At 47.4% G+C, this 15,380-nt stretch overlaps 1 protein-coding gene across 1 annotated transcript in view; it reads right to left on the bottom strand.

Moving 5' to 3' along the window:
* ITFG1 (integrin alpha FG-GAP repeat containing 1) overlaps window positions 1–15,380 on the bottom strand; it is a 383,915-nt gene that overhangs the window by 28,633 nt on the left and 339,902 nt on the right. The window contains exon 15 of the mRNA XM_068261311.1: window positions 2,823–2,947. Within this exon, the coding sequence (XP_068117412.1) occupies window positions 2,823–2,947 (125 nt within the window). The remainder of the gene's footprint in view (window positions 1–2,822; window positions 2,948–15,380) is intronic.

The following is a 15,380-nucleotide window of genomic DNA, read 5'->3' as shown; positions in this document are numbered from 1 at the left end:
TCTGCAATGCCGCCCTCTGTACTTCAGTGGGCAGCATTGCAGGAAGTCACCCGGCAAGCAGGAGAAGGAAGGTATGGTTTCCCCGCTCGTGCTGATTACATTAGCGCAAATGGATGGAGGGGGAGCGCAGCTGAGGGGGGGGGGGGGGGGGAGCCTGGATGCTACTCCCTGCAGGCTACCTGGGGGCAATTATACTACCTATGGGGGGGGGGATAAGAGGTCCACAAACATGACGTTGAGGGGAGGAGAAGGCAGTAGGCAACCCGGTTCTCCCTCCGTTTTTGTGCGCAAAGTAGCCTTTATGAGGGAGATCCATTTTTTTGTATTGCCTTTCTTTGCCTACACGGGTATCCGGGCTCTGTGAAAATGTTGCAAATCCAGACTCTCCGTTCAGTTTTTCAAACCGGATTCCGCGGATCCATTGTTTAAATTGTGTGAAGACGGTCGCTATTTTAAAAATTGGTATCTGTGACTCCGGTTTTGGTCCGGGCCAAAATACAGAGCCACGGATACGTTTTTTAAACAAGTGTGAACCGAGCCTAATGGTGCTCAAACATGACGTTTAGAAGCGCCCATTTTTCAGGAAGAGGTTAAAGTGAGTGTAAAGCCAGAAAAAAAAGTCAGATACTAACCTAAGGAGAGCTCTGGATCCTATAGAGTCTTCCCACTCCTCTCCTGTACCCCTCGTTCTGGCGCTGTCACCTGTGTTGTAAGTACACCCCGTCTACGGAAGCACTTGGAGACACGAAATTAAATGTGGGTGACAGAGCTGGAACGAGGGGTACAAGAGAGGACAGGGAAGGCTCTATAGGTCCCAGAGCCTTCCCACTCCTTAGGTAAGTATGTGACTTCTTTTTGGGGTGGGAGAGTATTTTCTTTACACTCACTTTAAAGGGACTCAGAACTCCCGAAAAAAAAAACGTGTACATACCTGGGGCTTCCTCCAGCCCCATCAGCTTGGATCGCTCCCACGCCGCCATTCTCAGTCTTCTGCAGCTCCGGTACCGGGTCCCGCCACTTCCGTCAGTCTGATGTAAGGGAAGCGTACCCTCTACATATCTCTCCAGCATCCGCTGTCAATCACCGCCACGTTGTAGTTCTGTGCCTGTTTTTTTTTCAATTTGCCTGATAGCTCCTTTAAACAATACCAGTTTCCTGGCTATCCTGCTGATCTATTTGTCTGAAACAAGCATGCAGTTAATCCGGTCAGACTTCAGTCAGAGCACCTGATTTGCTGCATGCTTGATCAGGATCTATGGCTAAATGTACTAAAGGCAGAGGATCAGCATGATAGCCAGCCAATATGCATTGCTGCGGCAAGAGCGGGACAGCGGCAGGGAGCGGAGGCGACAGCGTGGGACAGTCGGCTGCTGGGGGCTGAAGAAAGCCCCAGGTAAGTAAAGCAGATTTTTTCCTATTTGCCTGATAACTCCTTTAAAGCAAACCTGAAGTGAAAATAAACTTATGAAATAATGAATTGTATGTGTGGTACAGCTAAGAAATAGAACATGAGTAACAAAGAAAAAAGTCTCATTGTTTTCCAGTACAGGAAGAGTTAAAAAAAAATTCAGTTATCTGCGCAAAAGAGCTTCTCTGAGCTATTCGACCCACTAAGTCCAATACAGTCCTGTTTTCTAAAGCACTTAAAGGATAACTGAAGTGAGAGGGATATGGGGGCTGCCATATTTATTTCCTGTTAAAAAATACCAGTTGCCTGGCAGCCCTGCTGATCTCTTTGGCTGCAGTAGTGTATGAATTACACCAGAAACAAGCATGCAGCTAATCTTGTCAGATCTGACAATGTGAGAAACACCTGATCTGCTGCATGCTTGTTCAGGGTCTATGGCTAAAAGTATTAGAGGCAGAGGACCAGCAGGACAGCCAGGCAACTGGTATTACTTAAAACGAAATAAATATGGCAGCCCCCATATCACTCTTACTTCAGTTGTCCTTTAAACAGCCAAGAGACAGTGAGAGACAGCTTGAGATAAGGTTTCACTGCAGGGAAGTTCAAATAGTCATTATTTCTGCTCGATGGGCGGCTCACAATGTAATCGCCAGAGAGCTGAGAGCAGGTGAGTGAAGCGGCGCCGCAAATCTAGGGAGGGGAGATAGGGAATTGAAGTGGGGCAACTGCCTCTTGCCGCCCTCTACTTTCAATTGTTGATTCACATGGGTGCTATAGGAAGTAGGAGCACAAATACCACTGGATGCCAGGTAAGAAAAATCACTAGATCAGTGACACAAAAGAGACACTAGGGGGCACAAACCATTAGATGCCTAAACTTAGTACATGCTTATGAAAGTGAACCCTAGTACACAAAATTATGTGTTTTCTTGGCGCAGCAGTCAGTCAAACCACCTCTCATTAAAAGGTGGCCACTAATGGTCCAATTTCTAGTGAAAAATCTTTGGCGCAATAAGAAATTCTGATTGGAAGAAAAATCGTTCACTCCACCCTCAACGAACCAATTTTTGCTTCCTGTCTATAACAACCAACAAGAAAATAAAAATTTTGGTTTGACCAAAATCAAATCGGATGACTATTTTTAAAATCGTTTGTAATCAATTGTACCCATCAATGGAGATTATTTTCAACCAATCCGATCAGAATTTCTGATCGCTCCAACAATTTTTCGCTAGAAATTGGACCGTTAGTGGCCAACTTTAGAAACTAGCATGTGTACAGCGCCCCTCCCACCATGTGTGATATCTTCGAGAACCTCTATTCTATTTGACAGTATGAGGAGCACATGACTGTGATGTACGGGTACAGCTCTCACCACAGACACACAATACACACACTAGTCAGCTGGACTCACCCTTTCTCCTGGCGGTCGCGGGATTCCGACAAACAGATGATCCAGGAAGTTAGCGCTGCGGCCCAATCCCAGGACGTTGTACGGCAGCTGGAGGGACATGTGTGCCGACTGACTCAGCTGCCCAACTGAAATAAAATGATCAATAAACTATTTACAAAGTGCCAACATATTACACAGCACTGTACACATTATAACAATGTTACACACACAGGGACATTCCAGCGTTAAAGTGGACCCAAACTAAAAATACAAGATTTCAGAAATAAAATCTATTTTCTAAATTATAACAATAAATAGCAGCCTTTTTTCAGCTGCATGATGACAAATATAAAATATTTTACATTTATTGGAGGAACCCCTCCCCTTCCTTTCATATTGCCGGCAAATAATCCGGCAAACTGGTGAAGTAGGTGGTGTCCGGCAATGGAGGAATTGCTAATGGCTGCCCCCAGTATAATCCTAGTTATAAAAGAGAAGGGGGAACAGCATGCACTGAAATGCTCATAGGCTTGAAGGAGTGTTTATTTATCTTTGTATGTGTCAGAGTGGTGCAACTAAATATTTTGAATTAAAAAAATGTTTGGTTTGAGTCCGCTTTAAACAATGGTATAAAAAAATAGTGATGTAACAATAAACCAAGGAATGCAGATTGCGATGTTGTGATAATATAGAAGATGAGTTACTGAGTCCATATGGTGGAGGAGAAGAGCAGAAGGGGAGGAGGTCCCTGCCAAATAGGCTTACAAACTAAGGGGTGGGGAAGCAGGACACATAAGGAGGGGAGGGGTATACGTCCTAAGGAGGGGGTTGGAGCTATGAAGATGGTGGGTAAGCGATGGTGAACCGATGGGTCTTTAAAGAGAGCCCGAGGTGGGCTCATAAAATGAAAAACAACAAAAACTAGGCTACCTGATCCGGGGGGCTGAGCGGATCAGGTAGCCTCAAAAACAGCCACTCTTGTGGGCCGCAATGGTTCACTTTCACGCCTAATGGGGAGGGAGTTCCATAGAGTAGGGGCTGCTCTGGAGAAGTCCAGGAGCCTCGCAAGTAATGCTGTGGACATCCGTAGAGTATTGGAGGAGCGGAGAGAGCAGGTTGGGGCAGCTTGGACTATTTGGAATGGTATAGAACTTTGGATTTTCCCACAGACTGTGACAGTTTGTGAAGGGTATGAATAATTTTGGACTGGACACTTTTTGCTCAAATGTAAATAAAAGCTGAGAATTGTTTTTTTTCCCCTCACAATAATGCCTCTTATACATCGTCTTATCTTTTGGGAGACACCTATGTCATTTCCTGTAAAAAAATTACTTGCTGGTTGAATAAAAGTAACTTTAAGTCAAAATTTGCCATATGAATAATTATGGGCAGCACTGTACTTTTATAGGTTACTTATTGAGAAGCAAAGACTGGCACTAGAAGCTGCAGCTGGGATCAGTGGAGGCTGCTCTGGGATCCTGTACCAACAAAAACGTGCACTCAGGAAACGACAAATCCATATACATAAAGAGGAAAAGGTGAGGCAAATGTAATGCTATTGGTACCTTTTAACCTTCCTGGCGGTTACCCCGAACTACCGGGGTAAGCCGCGCAGGAGGTTTTCTCCGGCCCTGCTGGGCCGATTTTCTTAATTTTTTTTTTGCTGAACGCAGCTAGCACTTTGCTAGCTGCGCCAGCACACTGATCGCCGCCGGCCTGCGCCCGATCGCCGCTATCCGTTGCGGCGTGCGCCCCCCCCCCCCCGACCCCGTGCGCTGCCTGGCCAATCAGTGCCAGGCAGCGCCGAGGGGTGGATCGGGACTCCCAATGACGCCATGGCGACGGGGGAAGCCCTCCAGGAAATCCCGCTCTTTGAACGGGATTTCCTGATCGGAGATCGCCGAAGGCGATCGAAGAGGGCGGGGGGATGACGCTGAGCAACGGCTATCATGCTCGCTACATGATTTTAAAAAAAAACAAAACAAAAAAAAAACTGCCGCGCTCCCTCCTGGCGGATTTTTTCATACCGCCAGGAGGGTTAATCACTGAGGCATACAGACAGCGTGGTTAGCAGTGGGGGTTAATAAGCCGGACAGCTGTTTCGTGTAAGAAATGCTTCTTCAGAGGCTATAACAGTCAACCCAATGTGTAATGCACTGGTGTGTCATGTGATGCAAGTCACGTGACGGCCTGTTACTATGGAGACGCGAGGCAGGAATCAGAGAGGTGCGTAGCGTAATGCAGGGGGCGGAGGAGCGGTGTAAACCATAGGATGTCCCATCGTGAGGGGGGTGAGTTGATTGGGGACTGGAGGTTGCTGTACACACACTTGATTATCGGCTGTGGTGGTTTTTATCGAAACGTATGTACCTTAACCTCCCTAGCGGTATTGATAGATATATCCATCCATACAAAACATGCTGTGAACAGTATAAATGTGCATACACATCAATACTCTCCTGCACTGTATACTAGGGAAAAAAAGTTATAAAATTTAATTTTATCACTTTTTGCACAGAAATCCTGGGGAAATTGAACGCCAGGGAGGTTAAAGAGACTCTGTAACAAAATGTTCAGCCTTATTTCTTCTATCCTATAAGTTCCTATACCTGTTCTAATGTGGTCTGGATTACTGCAGCCTTTTATAGTTGCACTGTCTCTGTAATATATCTAATCTTCTTTTCTTTGTCAAGCTTTGTCGACCCAGGGAGGAATGGGCTGCCTCTGCTGTGATAAGGAGAAGTTATGCACGCCTATTGCAGGCTCTGTGTGTATGAGTCACAGGCAAAGTCTCTGCTCACAGCCAGCCTGTCTGCCTCACAGAGCTGTGACATTTCAAACAGCTGTGAGCGCAGAAAGATCAGTGCAAAGCCCAGACAAGCAGCTAAGGCAACAAGTGGAGTAACATTCCAGCAGTCATGTCAGGCTGGAGAGGAGCCACTGCTCTGATGGCATATATCCTGTTTGGCGGCCATCTCTATTGTTTACAAAAACAATGATTTTATCACCAAGCAGTGGGGAGCGGCGAAAATGTCACAGAGGGGGCTAGGAGAAGACAAAAAAACCGGCTGGTAGGTTTATGTAAGATTTTCAAAGAACAGATTCTCTTTAACCGCTTATGCTGTACATACTGGAGCTCTTTTAGTTACTACTTGTCTCTGTTGATCATCTATTCCTCTTTTCATGTGAATTTTGTCTGGAAATACAGCTGCAGAGCTGGTAGCTAAACCCGTGTGGAATTCAGGTCCAGCAAATGTAACATCCATTATACAAGCTGGAAGGCTGAAGACTTGACACGTTGCTGCCTTGCTTAGAACTCCCCGGATACAGTCTGGCATTGTCTGGCCGAAGCTGTTAGAATTCTCCTTATTCTATTGTTTTAATTCCAATGGCAGGCTGATTGCCGGAGTAATTCACTCTCCTGCAGGAAGACCTGGGACAGCTCAGCTCAATCATCAGCTGTCAGACCTGCAATCACTCAGCGAGAGGAGCTGAATCTTCATAAGAGAGGATGACTTTACCCACAGCTCCTGTAATGTGGCGCTGGAGGACGCCATCTTGTCGGCGGAGTTTTTAAACCCAGAGAGGTTGGTCCAGCAGCTAATGACGGTATGTGAGGTGCCGGCAAACGGCATGACGGTCCACGGGGGAATCGGCAGAATACACACGGCTATACAGACATCAACACAAATGATATATTCCATTTACATTAAAGGAATCTATTGACTCATTTACGATACATATTTAAAAGAAGTACAAAAGTGCACCATCAATTACTTTTTTTCCTATGTTGCTGTCACTTATAGTAAGCAGTAAAAAAAACGGAAAAATCTGACAAGTTCTGAACTAGTCCATCTCCTCACGGGGAATTTTCAGTATTTCCTTTATTCTTTACAAAACAAACGGTTTCGCTTTTATAACAGAAGGTCATTGCTATTATTAAGGTTGGAGTAAGCTCTGAGGTGTCTCACAGTACATCACTGTTGAATATCCAAATCAGAATCAGAATAATTTATTTCACAAAGTTCCAAAGGGGGGGGGGGGGGGGAGGGTACGACCCGGGATTGGTTTTGGCTCACACAGGTTCTGGCCGGAGGGGGGATAATGTCTGAAAGCCAAGAGCAGAGGCTGCCATACTGCGGCGCCACCAGTCGCACTCGGCAATCATCTGTCATCTCTAAAGAGACATTGGGGGGGGGGGGGGGGGGGGGCGAGGGAGGCGAAGGTTCAGCAGTGATGACCCAGTTCTTTATGAAGGAAATCTGTGGTTATGGCTGACGCTGCTGAGGATCCCGATTGCTGACATCTGGTATCTGGCAGTGCTGGCCGAGATCTTCCAGTTCAGAAGGTGCAGTCGTGTTGATTTCTGTGGTGTGTCCAACTCCTGGGCAGCATTCAGCAGGACTGGTCATGATAATCTCGCTGTCAAGGAAATGTCCAGCCGCGGCTCCCCTTACTTCTGGATTAGCGGCTGGCCTCATGGAGGGGCTGATCCGAAGCTGTCTCTGCTGCAGTGGAGTGGCGGCACAGGAGGAAACTGGAGACACAGGATGGCACAGTATCCCGACTTACATACAAATTCAACGTATGAACAAACCTATAATCCCTACCTCGTTTGTTAACCAACGACCGCTCCACGCCAGATGGCGTGGACGCGGCAGCAGCCCCAGGAATGCTCAACTCAATTGCCGTGAAGTCCTGGGGCGGGTTTTTGCAGGAAATCGTGCACGGCAATGCCCGCGCATCTCCGCTTCAATGACGGAGCTCCGTTCCGGCATCAGTCTCCCAACACCGTCTACTTACAAACAAAGAACATTTATATCGCGCTTTTTTTTTCCTGGCGGACTCAAAGCGCCAGAGCTGCAGCCACTAGGACGCGCTCTATAGGCGGTAGCAGTGTTAGGGAGACTTGACCAAGGTCTCCTACTGAATAGGTGCTGGCTTACTGAACAGGCAGAGCCGAGATTCGAACCCTGGTCTCCTGTGTCAGAGGCAGAGCCCTTAACCATTACACTATCCAGCCACCTACTTACAATGTACAGTGCTGCAATCTAAGGCCGCGCTGTATTGGGGACAGCTGTGTCACTCACTTGTGTGCTGAGTTGTACGCCCTGCAGCGAGGCCTTAAAGCTACAGTGGCCTAATTAGTAAAAACAGCCTGGTCACTGGAGGACTACCTGTACTATTTTTTTTACATGCATCTAAGCAACCTCTAGCTGCTCCCTCCCTTCTACATGTGTGCATTGGGATGGATACTGTGGTAACGTCCCAGCAGTAGCACGGCAAGCCCAATACAACCACAGGGGCATTACAATGCACCCCCCCAGTCGTTCAGGCTCCTCGTTTTTACACATGTACGGACCTAATGCTGGGAATACACTATACGTTTTTTCAGCAGATAGATGGTTCGATAATTTCCGACATGTCTGATCTTATTTTCGATCGTTTTTCTGATTGATTTCTTATAGACGTGAATGGAAATTGATAATACAAGTTAAGAAAATCGATCGGAAAGAAGATCGGACAGTAAATCGACTGAATAATCTCATTGTGTATTCCCAGCATAAATGTCGTTTGAACAACAGTTAGTCCACGGATCTGCAAAGTGGATCAATCAAAACTGCTGCTATCAGTCTAACGATCGTTCGTACACATGCCAAACTGTCGTTCGAACTACCGGTTTGAAAGACAAGTCGTTCAGAAATATCAGACGTGTGTACGTACCTTTAAGGACAGAAGTGATAAGATAACTCTCTCACTGTGAAAACTTATCTGTAAGCTTCTTTAGTGAATTAATACTGAAAATACTGATCGTTGTGTGGTGGTAAGTTTTCTCTTGCCTTATTATCACCAGCATGATCTTAGTGAATTGAGGCCAATGTTTTTCAAATACAGATAAGAGACTGAACCTGGAACTGAGACTTTACTGCAGAAGCATTCCTGCATCTGCTTCCCTCTCCGGAGTCCGGCTTCATCCTCTTGCCAGAAGTCCCCTTTAATTTAACAAGATTAGTTTCAGCCTCGTAGGAGCCAGAAAATTCCGTCAGAGAGACTTGGCAGGATCATTACTGGGATGTGAGGAGTGGAAGGAAGACAGGAGACACATCTCGCCCCGCTCCATGCCAGATGCTGTCACTCCGCACAGAACGGCAGCCTGACTCCCGCTGGGTTACTACACACTGTCACCTGCGCGTTGCCTGGAAGCTGCTGCACAAGTGTCACTTATGTAGGACACGGAGGACTTAGGTCACAACAACAAGTGCGGGCAGAGCCTTCGGACATCGCAAGCACACAGGTTTACATTCCAGGCTGCGCTGGGGGAAATGACAAATGAGAGGTTGCGGAGCAATGCGATAAGCTGGTCACGGCCTGATACTAAAGCATACAATCCCGGGAATACATGACACAACGTGAGTGAAGGAATATGGAGATTGCGCGTTTCATGGCGTTGAAGAGGGTGTGAGTAAAGAATCGATTTTCAATGCTAGACGTTATGCTGGGTACACACAACGCATTTTTTCCGTCGATTTTCCATTCAATCGATTTCCGATTCAATTTTCCAAATTGATTTCCTTATCTTTACTTATCTATTTCCATTCACTTCTATAAGAAATCGTTCAGAAAAACGATCGAAAAGGAGATCGGACATGCTGGAAACCATCTATCTTATGCTTGGTACACGTTACGTTTTTCCACTCGATAGATGCGTTTGATTAATGAATTCAGTCATGTCCGATATTACTCACGATCGTTTTACCGCTCGATTTCTCATAGAAGTGAATGAAAAAATATGAGAAAAACGAGCGGAAAATAAGAGAATCAAGCGGAAAAACGATAGAGCGGAGGATCGAGCGGAGAAAACCTATCGTGTGTACCCAGCATAACACAAAAATTGTATGGTGTGTACCTAGCATTAGAGCTCGATAAACATGGGTCGATAGTGGTCTGATCAATTCACCCACAACTGGAGGTCGATGGGGTCGTATTAACATGGCAGCTGTCCTTCCAGAGGTCGTGAGAGAGACATATAGTGATTGATGAACCACTTCGCCAGACCCATTCATCAGATTGCAGCAAAAATCTGACTAGGAATCGATTGAGCCGCTGCTTACGCCACTTACACTATGAAAAGACGTGGCTATTCTATCACTCCCTATTCACCAAAATGTTCCACCGTTACTGATCATCCTTCACTGTTCCACCGTTACTGATTGTCCTTCACTGTTCCACCGTTACTGATCGTCCTTCACTGTTCCACCGTTACTGATCGTCCTTCGCTGTTCCACCGTTACTGATCATCCTTCACTGTTCGAACGTTACTGATCGTCCTTCACTGTTCCACCGTTACTGATCGTCCTTCACTGTTCCACCGTTACTGATCGTCCTTCGCTGTTCCACCGTTACTGATCGTCCTTCGCTGTTCCACCGTTACTGATCGTCCTTCGCTGTTCCACCGTTACTGATCGTCCTTCGCTGTTCCACCGTTACTGATCGTCCTTCGCTGTTCCACCGTTACTGATCGTCCTTCGCTGTTCCACCGTTACTGATCGTCCTTCGCTGTTCCACCGTTACTGATGATCCTTCGCTGTTCCACCGTTACTGATCATCCTTCGCTGTTCCACCGTTACTGATCATCCTTCGCTGTTCCACCGTTACTGATCATCCTTCGCTGTTCCACCGTTACCGATCATCCTTCGCTGTTCCACCGTTACTGATCATCCTTCGCTGTTCCACCGTTACTGATCGTCCTTCGCTGTTTCACCGTTACTGATCGTCCTTCGCTGTTCCACCGTTACTGATCGTCCTTCGCTGTTCCACCGTTACTGATGATCCTTCGCTGTTCCACCGTTACTGATGATCCTTCGCTGTTCCACCGTTACGGATAGTCCTTCGCTGTTCCACCGTTACTGATGATCCTTCGCTGTTCCACCGTTACTGATGATCCTTCGCTGTTCCACCGTTACTGATCATCCTTCGCTGTTCCACCGTTACTGATCATCCTTCGCTGTTCCACCGTTACTGATCATCCTTCGCTGTTCCACCGTTACTGATCATCCTTTGCTGTTCCACCGTTACTGATCATCCTTCGCTGTTCCACCGTTACTGATCATCCTTCGCTGTTCCTCCGTTACTGATCGTCCTTCGCTGTTCCACGGTTACTGATCATCCTTTACTGTTCCACCGTTACTGATCATCCTTCACTGTTCCACCGTTACTGATCATCCTTCGCTGTTCCTCCGTTACTGATCGTCCTTCGCTGTTCCACCGTTACTGATCATCCTTTACTGTTCCACCATTACTAATCATGAAGTGACGCTTGCTTGCAGTCACTTCCTGCTTCGGTTATGCAGAAGTCCACGGAAGCATAATGTAAAAATACGCTTCCGCGCATGCACGCCGCCAACTTTTTTAAAGGGAACCTGAAGCGAGTAAAATGATTTATAATAAACACATAATGTAGCTGCAAATGAATATTGCATACTAACCTCACTGTCAGTTCCTCTCCGACACTCACCATTTTCTTCTTACAGTGATATCTTCCAGTTCTGACAGTATTTTGTCAGAACTGAAATATACCAGTTGCTGTCAGTTATATATCAGCAGCTGTCAGTTACAACTGAAGGTGCAAGGTAATGTCCATGATTCCCTATGGCTCAACTGGATGATATTACAGTTTAACAGTGTGCTGAGCAGGAAGCTGTTATGGGGTAATGGCCATTTTTAAAATGGAGGACGGAGAATTCCATTGATCACAGTGGACAAACAGGACGCAGGAGAGGAGAAAGAGATTGAGGAGTAGACTACACAGGAGGTAAGTATGACCTGTGTATGGTTATTTATTTATATGGACTTGACGGAAATTGCTGCAGGAGCTGCAAGGCAACGTAGGCATGTACTAGGGTTAAATTGGGCTCTCTCAGCGCAGCGTACCGCAACTTGGGAAGTATAAACTTCCCCATAGGGAACTTTCCCAACGGCAACACTTTATAGTTGGGGGTGTGGTGCAGGCTGCCATGCACTTTCCCTGCTGCAGCACATTGTGAGTGTGGCCTAGGCTGTCATGCACCTTCCTTCCTGCAGTACTTTATGGTTGGGGGTGTGGCCAAGACTGCCATGCACTTTCCCTGCTGCAGCACATTGTGGTTGGGAGTGCGGCCCAGGCTGCCCTGCACTTTCCTTGCTGTAGCGCTTTACGTTTGAGGGTGTGGCCTAGGCTGTCATGCATCTTCCTTCCTGCAGCACTTTATGGTTGGTGGTGCGGCCCAGACTGCCATGCACTTTTCCTCTTGCAGCACTTAGTGGGAGGGGTGCAGCTCAGGCTGCCATGTTTTTTACCTGCTGCAGCACTTTACAGTTTGGGTGTGGTTTAGGCTGCCACGCATTTTCCCTACTGCAGCACATCACATTTGAGGGTGTAGCCCGGGCTGTCATGCACTTTCCTTCCTGCAGCACTCTATGGTTGGGGGTGTGGCCTGTGCTGCCATGCACTTTCCCTGCTGTAGCAATTTACATCTGGGGGTGTAGCGCACGCTGTCATGCACTTTCCGTCCCGCAGCACTTTATGGTTGGAGGTGTGGCCTGGGCTGCCATGCACTTTCCCTGCTGTAGCACTTTACATTTGGGGGTGTATCTCAGGCTGTCATGCACTTTCCGTCCCGCAGCACTTTATGGTTGGGGGTGTGGCCCAGGCTGCCATGCACTTTGCCTCCTGCTGCACTTAGTGGGAGAGGTTTAGATCTGGGCTGCTCCTTCCTCTTGCAAGTCTCAGAGTGGTGGGTGTGGTCCAGACTAGCTGTAGCGCACAGGAAACTGCCTGGCAGTTCTCACACTGGGACAGTCTAATCTATAATATATACTAAACAGGTAATGCTTATAATACCACGGAAAGGTTTATGTAATACTGATGGGGAGGGAGAGAGGGGAGGAAGTAATAGAAATCCTAGACGCTCCGCCAGTACAAACAGCAGACATCTCACCCGTCCCACCAGAGCCCTGACCGTCTAATCAGACAAACATATGAAGCCAGCAGCTGAGAACAGCCCTGAGCCCTCCCATCACTATTTATTACACTCATTAACTGCCTGATATATTTATTACACCACTTTGTTCTATTAAGCAGGCTCCAGTGGCTTTTACACACACATAAAGCAGCATTCAAGGCAAGCAGCTGAGGATGCAGCAGAAATACAAATATGCAGACTGTTTCACCTGTCAGAACATTCATAATTCTCCACAGGCGCTCTTGTGACTCAAACACCCCTGCTGCACGTTACAGACAGGCGCCAACTCTCCCAGCCATCTCCCCGCCTCCGCTCCGCTTAATGGACTACTAGCAAAGTATTGGACCCCAGCCGTGAGATTGTCCCTGCGGTCAGTCCGAAAACACGCTTATGTTAAAGGACCGCTATCGCGAAAAATTGTCAAATTTAAAATACATGTAAACTTATACAAGTAAGAAGTATGTTTCTTCCTGAGTAAATTGAGCCATCAATTACTTTTCTCCTACGTTTCTGTCACTTTCCGTAGGTAGTAGAAATCTGACAGGTTTTGGGCTAGCCCATTTCTTCATAGGGGATTCTTAGCAAGGCTATTATTCTTTATAAAGGATTTATACAGCAATGCTGACCAGCCTCCCTGCACATTATGTTTTGAGCAGTTGGACTGAGCAACTGCCATTCACTAAGTGCTTTTTTTTAAAAAATAAACAAAACCCTGAGAATCCCCCATGAGGAGATGGGCTAGTCCAAAACTTGTTGGTTCTGTCAGATTTCTACTGTACATGTGCGGCCGCGCATATTCCCCGATCATGCTCCCTTGCGTTATGCGCAGTAGAGATTTTTTTCATACTGCGCATGCACAGAGCGCTCCCATGCATGGGAGTGCGACCAGGAGGCGCGCGAATCAGGGTCGCGCATCAAATCAAAACGAGGGAGCAGCGGGGAACCGGAGGATCGTTTAGAGATGGTGCGGGCACAGGGCGGTTGCCGGGGGCTGGTAGAAGCCCCAGATAAGTGAAACTCTTTTTTGGGGGGTTTAGGTTCACTTTAAGTTGTGTAACATGGTTGTTTTTTTCATAATTTGGCCAAAGTTTCTCTTTAAGGAATCTCAGAAGCGAGCTTTAGCTCCATCCCTGTGAAATCGAGACGCACGGAGCCCTGCTAATAATTCATTTTAAACGGCGAGCGACCTTTGACTCGTGATTATGGGCAATCTCTGCATGGCTGGCGGACAGGGTCGTTACTAACCATCACAGCCCGGCAGCAGCGCTGGCAGCGTGTAACACTAATTATACGCTGTGGACAGTTTCCATTTTAGACCGTCGGAGGTGTGAAATGTTACAGGATGGGTTTCTCTGCGGACTGTCAAATTTGCAGCGTGAAAGAAGGGGGTTCTGAGCGCATCAAGGACGCCTGTTGCTTACAGCTGTGTCTGCCCAGAAGATGACCCCTGGTCAGCGAAGATGAGCTGCCCGTTACCCATAGCAACCAGATTCTACCCTGCTTCTGGAGGACGATGCATAGATGAGCAGCTGTTACCCATAGCAACCAGATTCTACCCTGCTTCTGGAGGACAGCAGCAAAGATGAGCAGCTGTTTCTTGTAGCAACTAGAGTCTACCCTGGTTCTGGAGGGCAGCGTAAAGATGAGCAGCTGTTACCCATAGCAACCAGATTCTGCCCCAGTTCTGGAGGACAGCAGCAAAGATGAGCAGCTGTTACCCATAGCACCCAGATTCTGCCCTGCTTGTGGGGGACAACAGCAAAGATGAACAGCTGTTACTCATAGCAACCAGATTCTGCCCTGCACCTGGAGGATGATGCAAAGATGGAGCAGCTGTTATCCATGGCAACCAGATTCTGCCTTGCTTCTGGAGGACGACACAAAGATGAGCTGCCTGTAACCCATAGCAACCAGATTCTGCCTTGCTTCTGGAGGACGATGCAAAGATGAGCTGCCTGTTACCCATAGCAACCAGATTCTGCCCTGCTTCTGGAGGAAGACGCAAAGATGAGCTGCCTGTTACCGATAGCAACCAGATTCTGCCTTGCTTCTGGAGGACGACGCAAAGATGAACTGCCTGTTACCCATAGCAACCAGATTCTGCCTTGCTTCTGGAGGACGACGCAAAGATGAGCTGCCTGTTACCTATAGCAACCAGATTCTGCCTTGCTTCTGGAGGACGATGCAAAGATGAGCTGCCAATTACCCATAGCAACCAGATTCTGCCCTGCTTCTGGAGGAAGACGCAAAGATGAGCTGCCTGTTACCCATAGCAACCAGATTCTGCCTTGCTTCTGGAGGATGACGCAAAGATGAGCTGCCTGTTACCCATAGCAACCAGATTCTGCCTTGCTTCTGGAGGACGACGCAAAGATGAGCTGCCTGTAACCGATAGCAACCAGATTCTGCCTTGCTTCTGGAGGACGACGCAAAGATGAGCTGCCTGTTACCCATAGCAACCATATTCTGCCCTGCTTCTGGAGGACGACGCAAAGATGAGCTGCCTGTTACCGATAGCAACCAGATTCTGCCCTGCTTCTGGAGGAAGACGCAAAGATGAGCTGCCTGTTACCCATAG

The sequence above is a fragment of the Hyperolius riggenbachi genome, chromosome 11, assembly GCF_040937935.1.
Source record: "Hyperolius riggenbachi isolate aHypRig1 chromosome 11, aHypRig1.pri, whole genome shotgun sequence".
Taxonomy (NCBI): Eukaryota; Metazoa; Chordata; class Amphibia; order Anura; family Hyperoliidae; genus Hyperolius; species Hyperolius riggenbachi.
The sequence above is the reverse complement of the archived record's forward strand: the minus strand, read 5'-3'. Positions and strand labels throughout refer to the sequence as shown.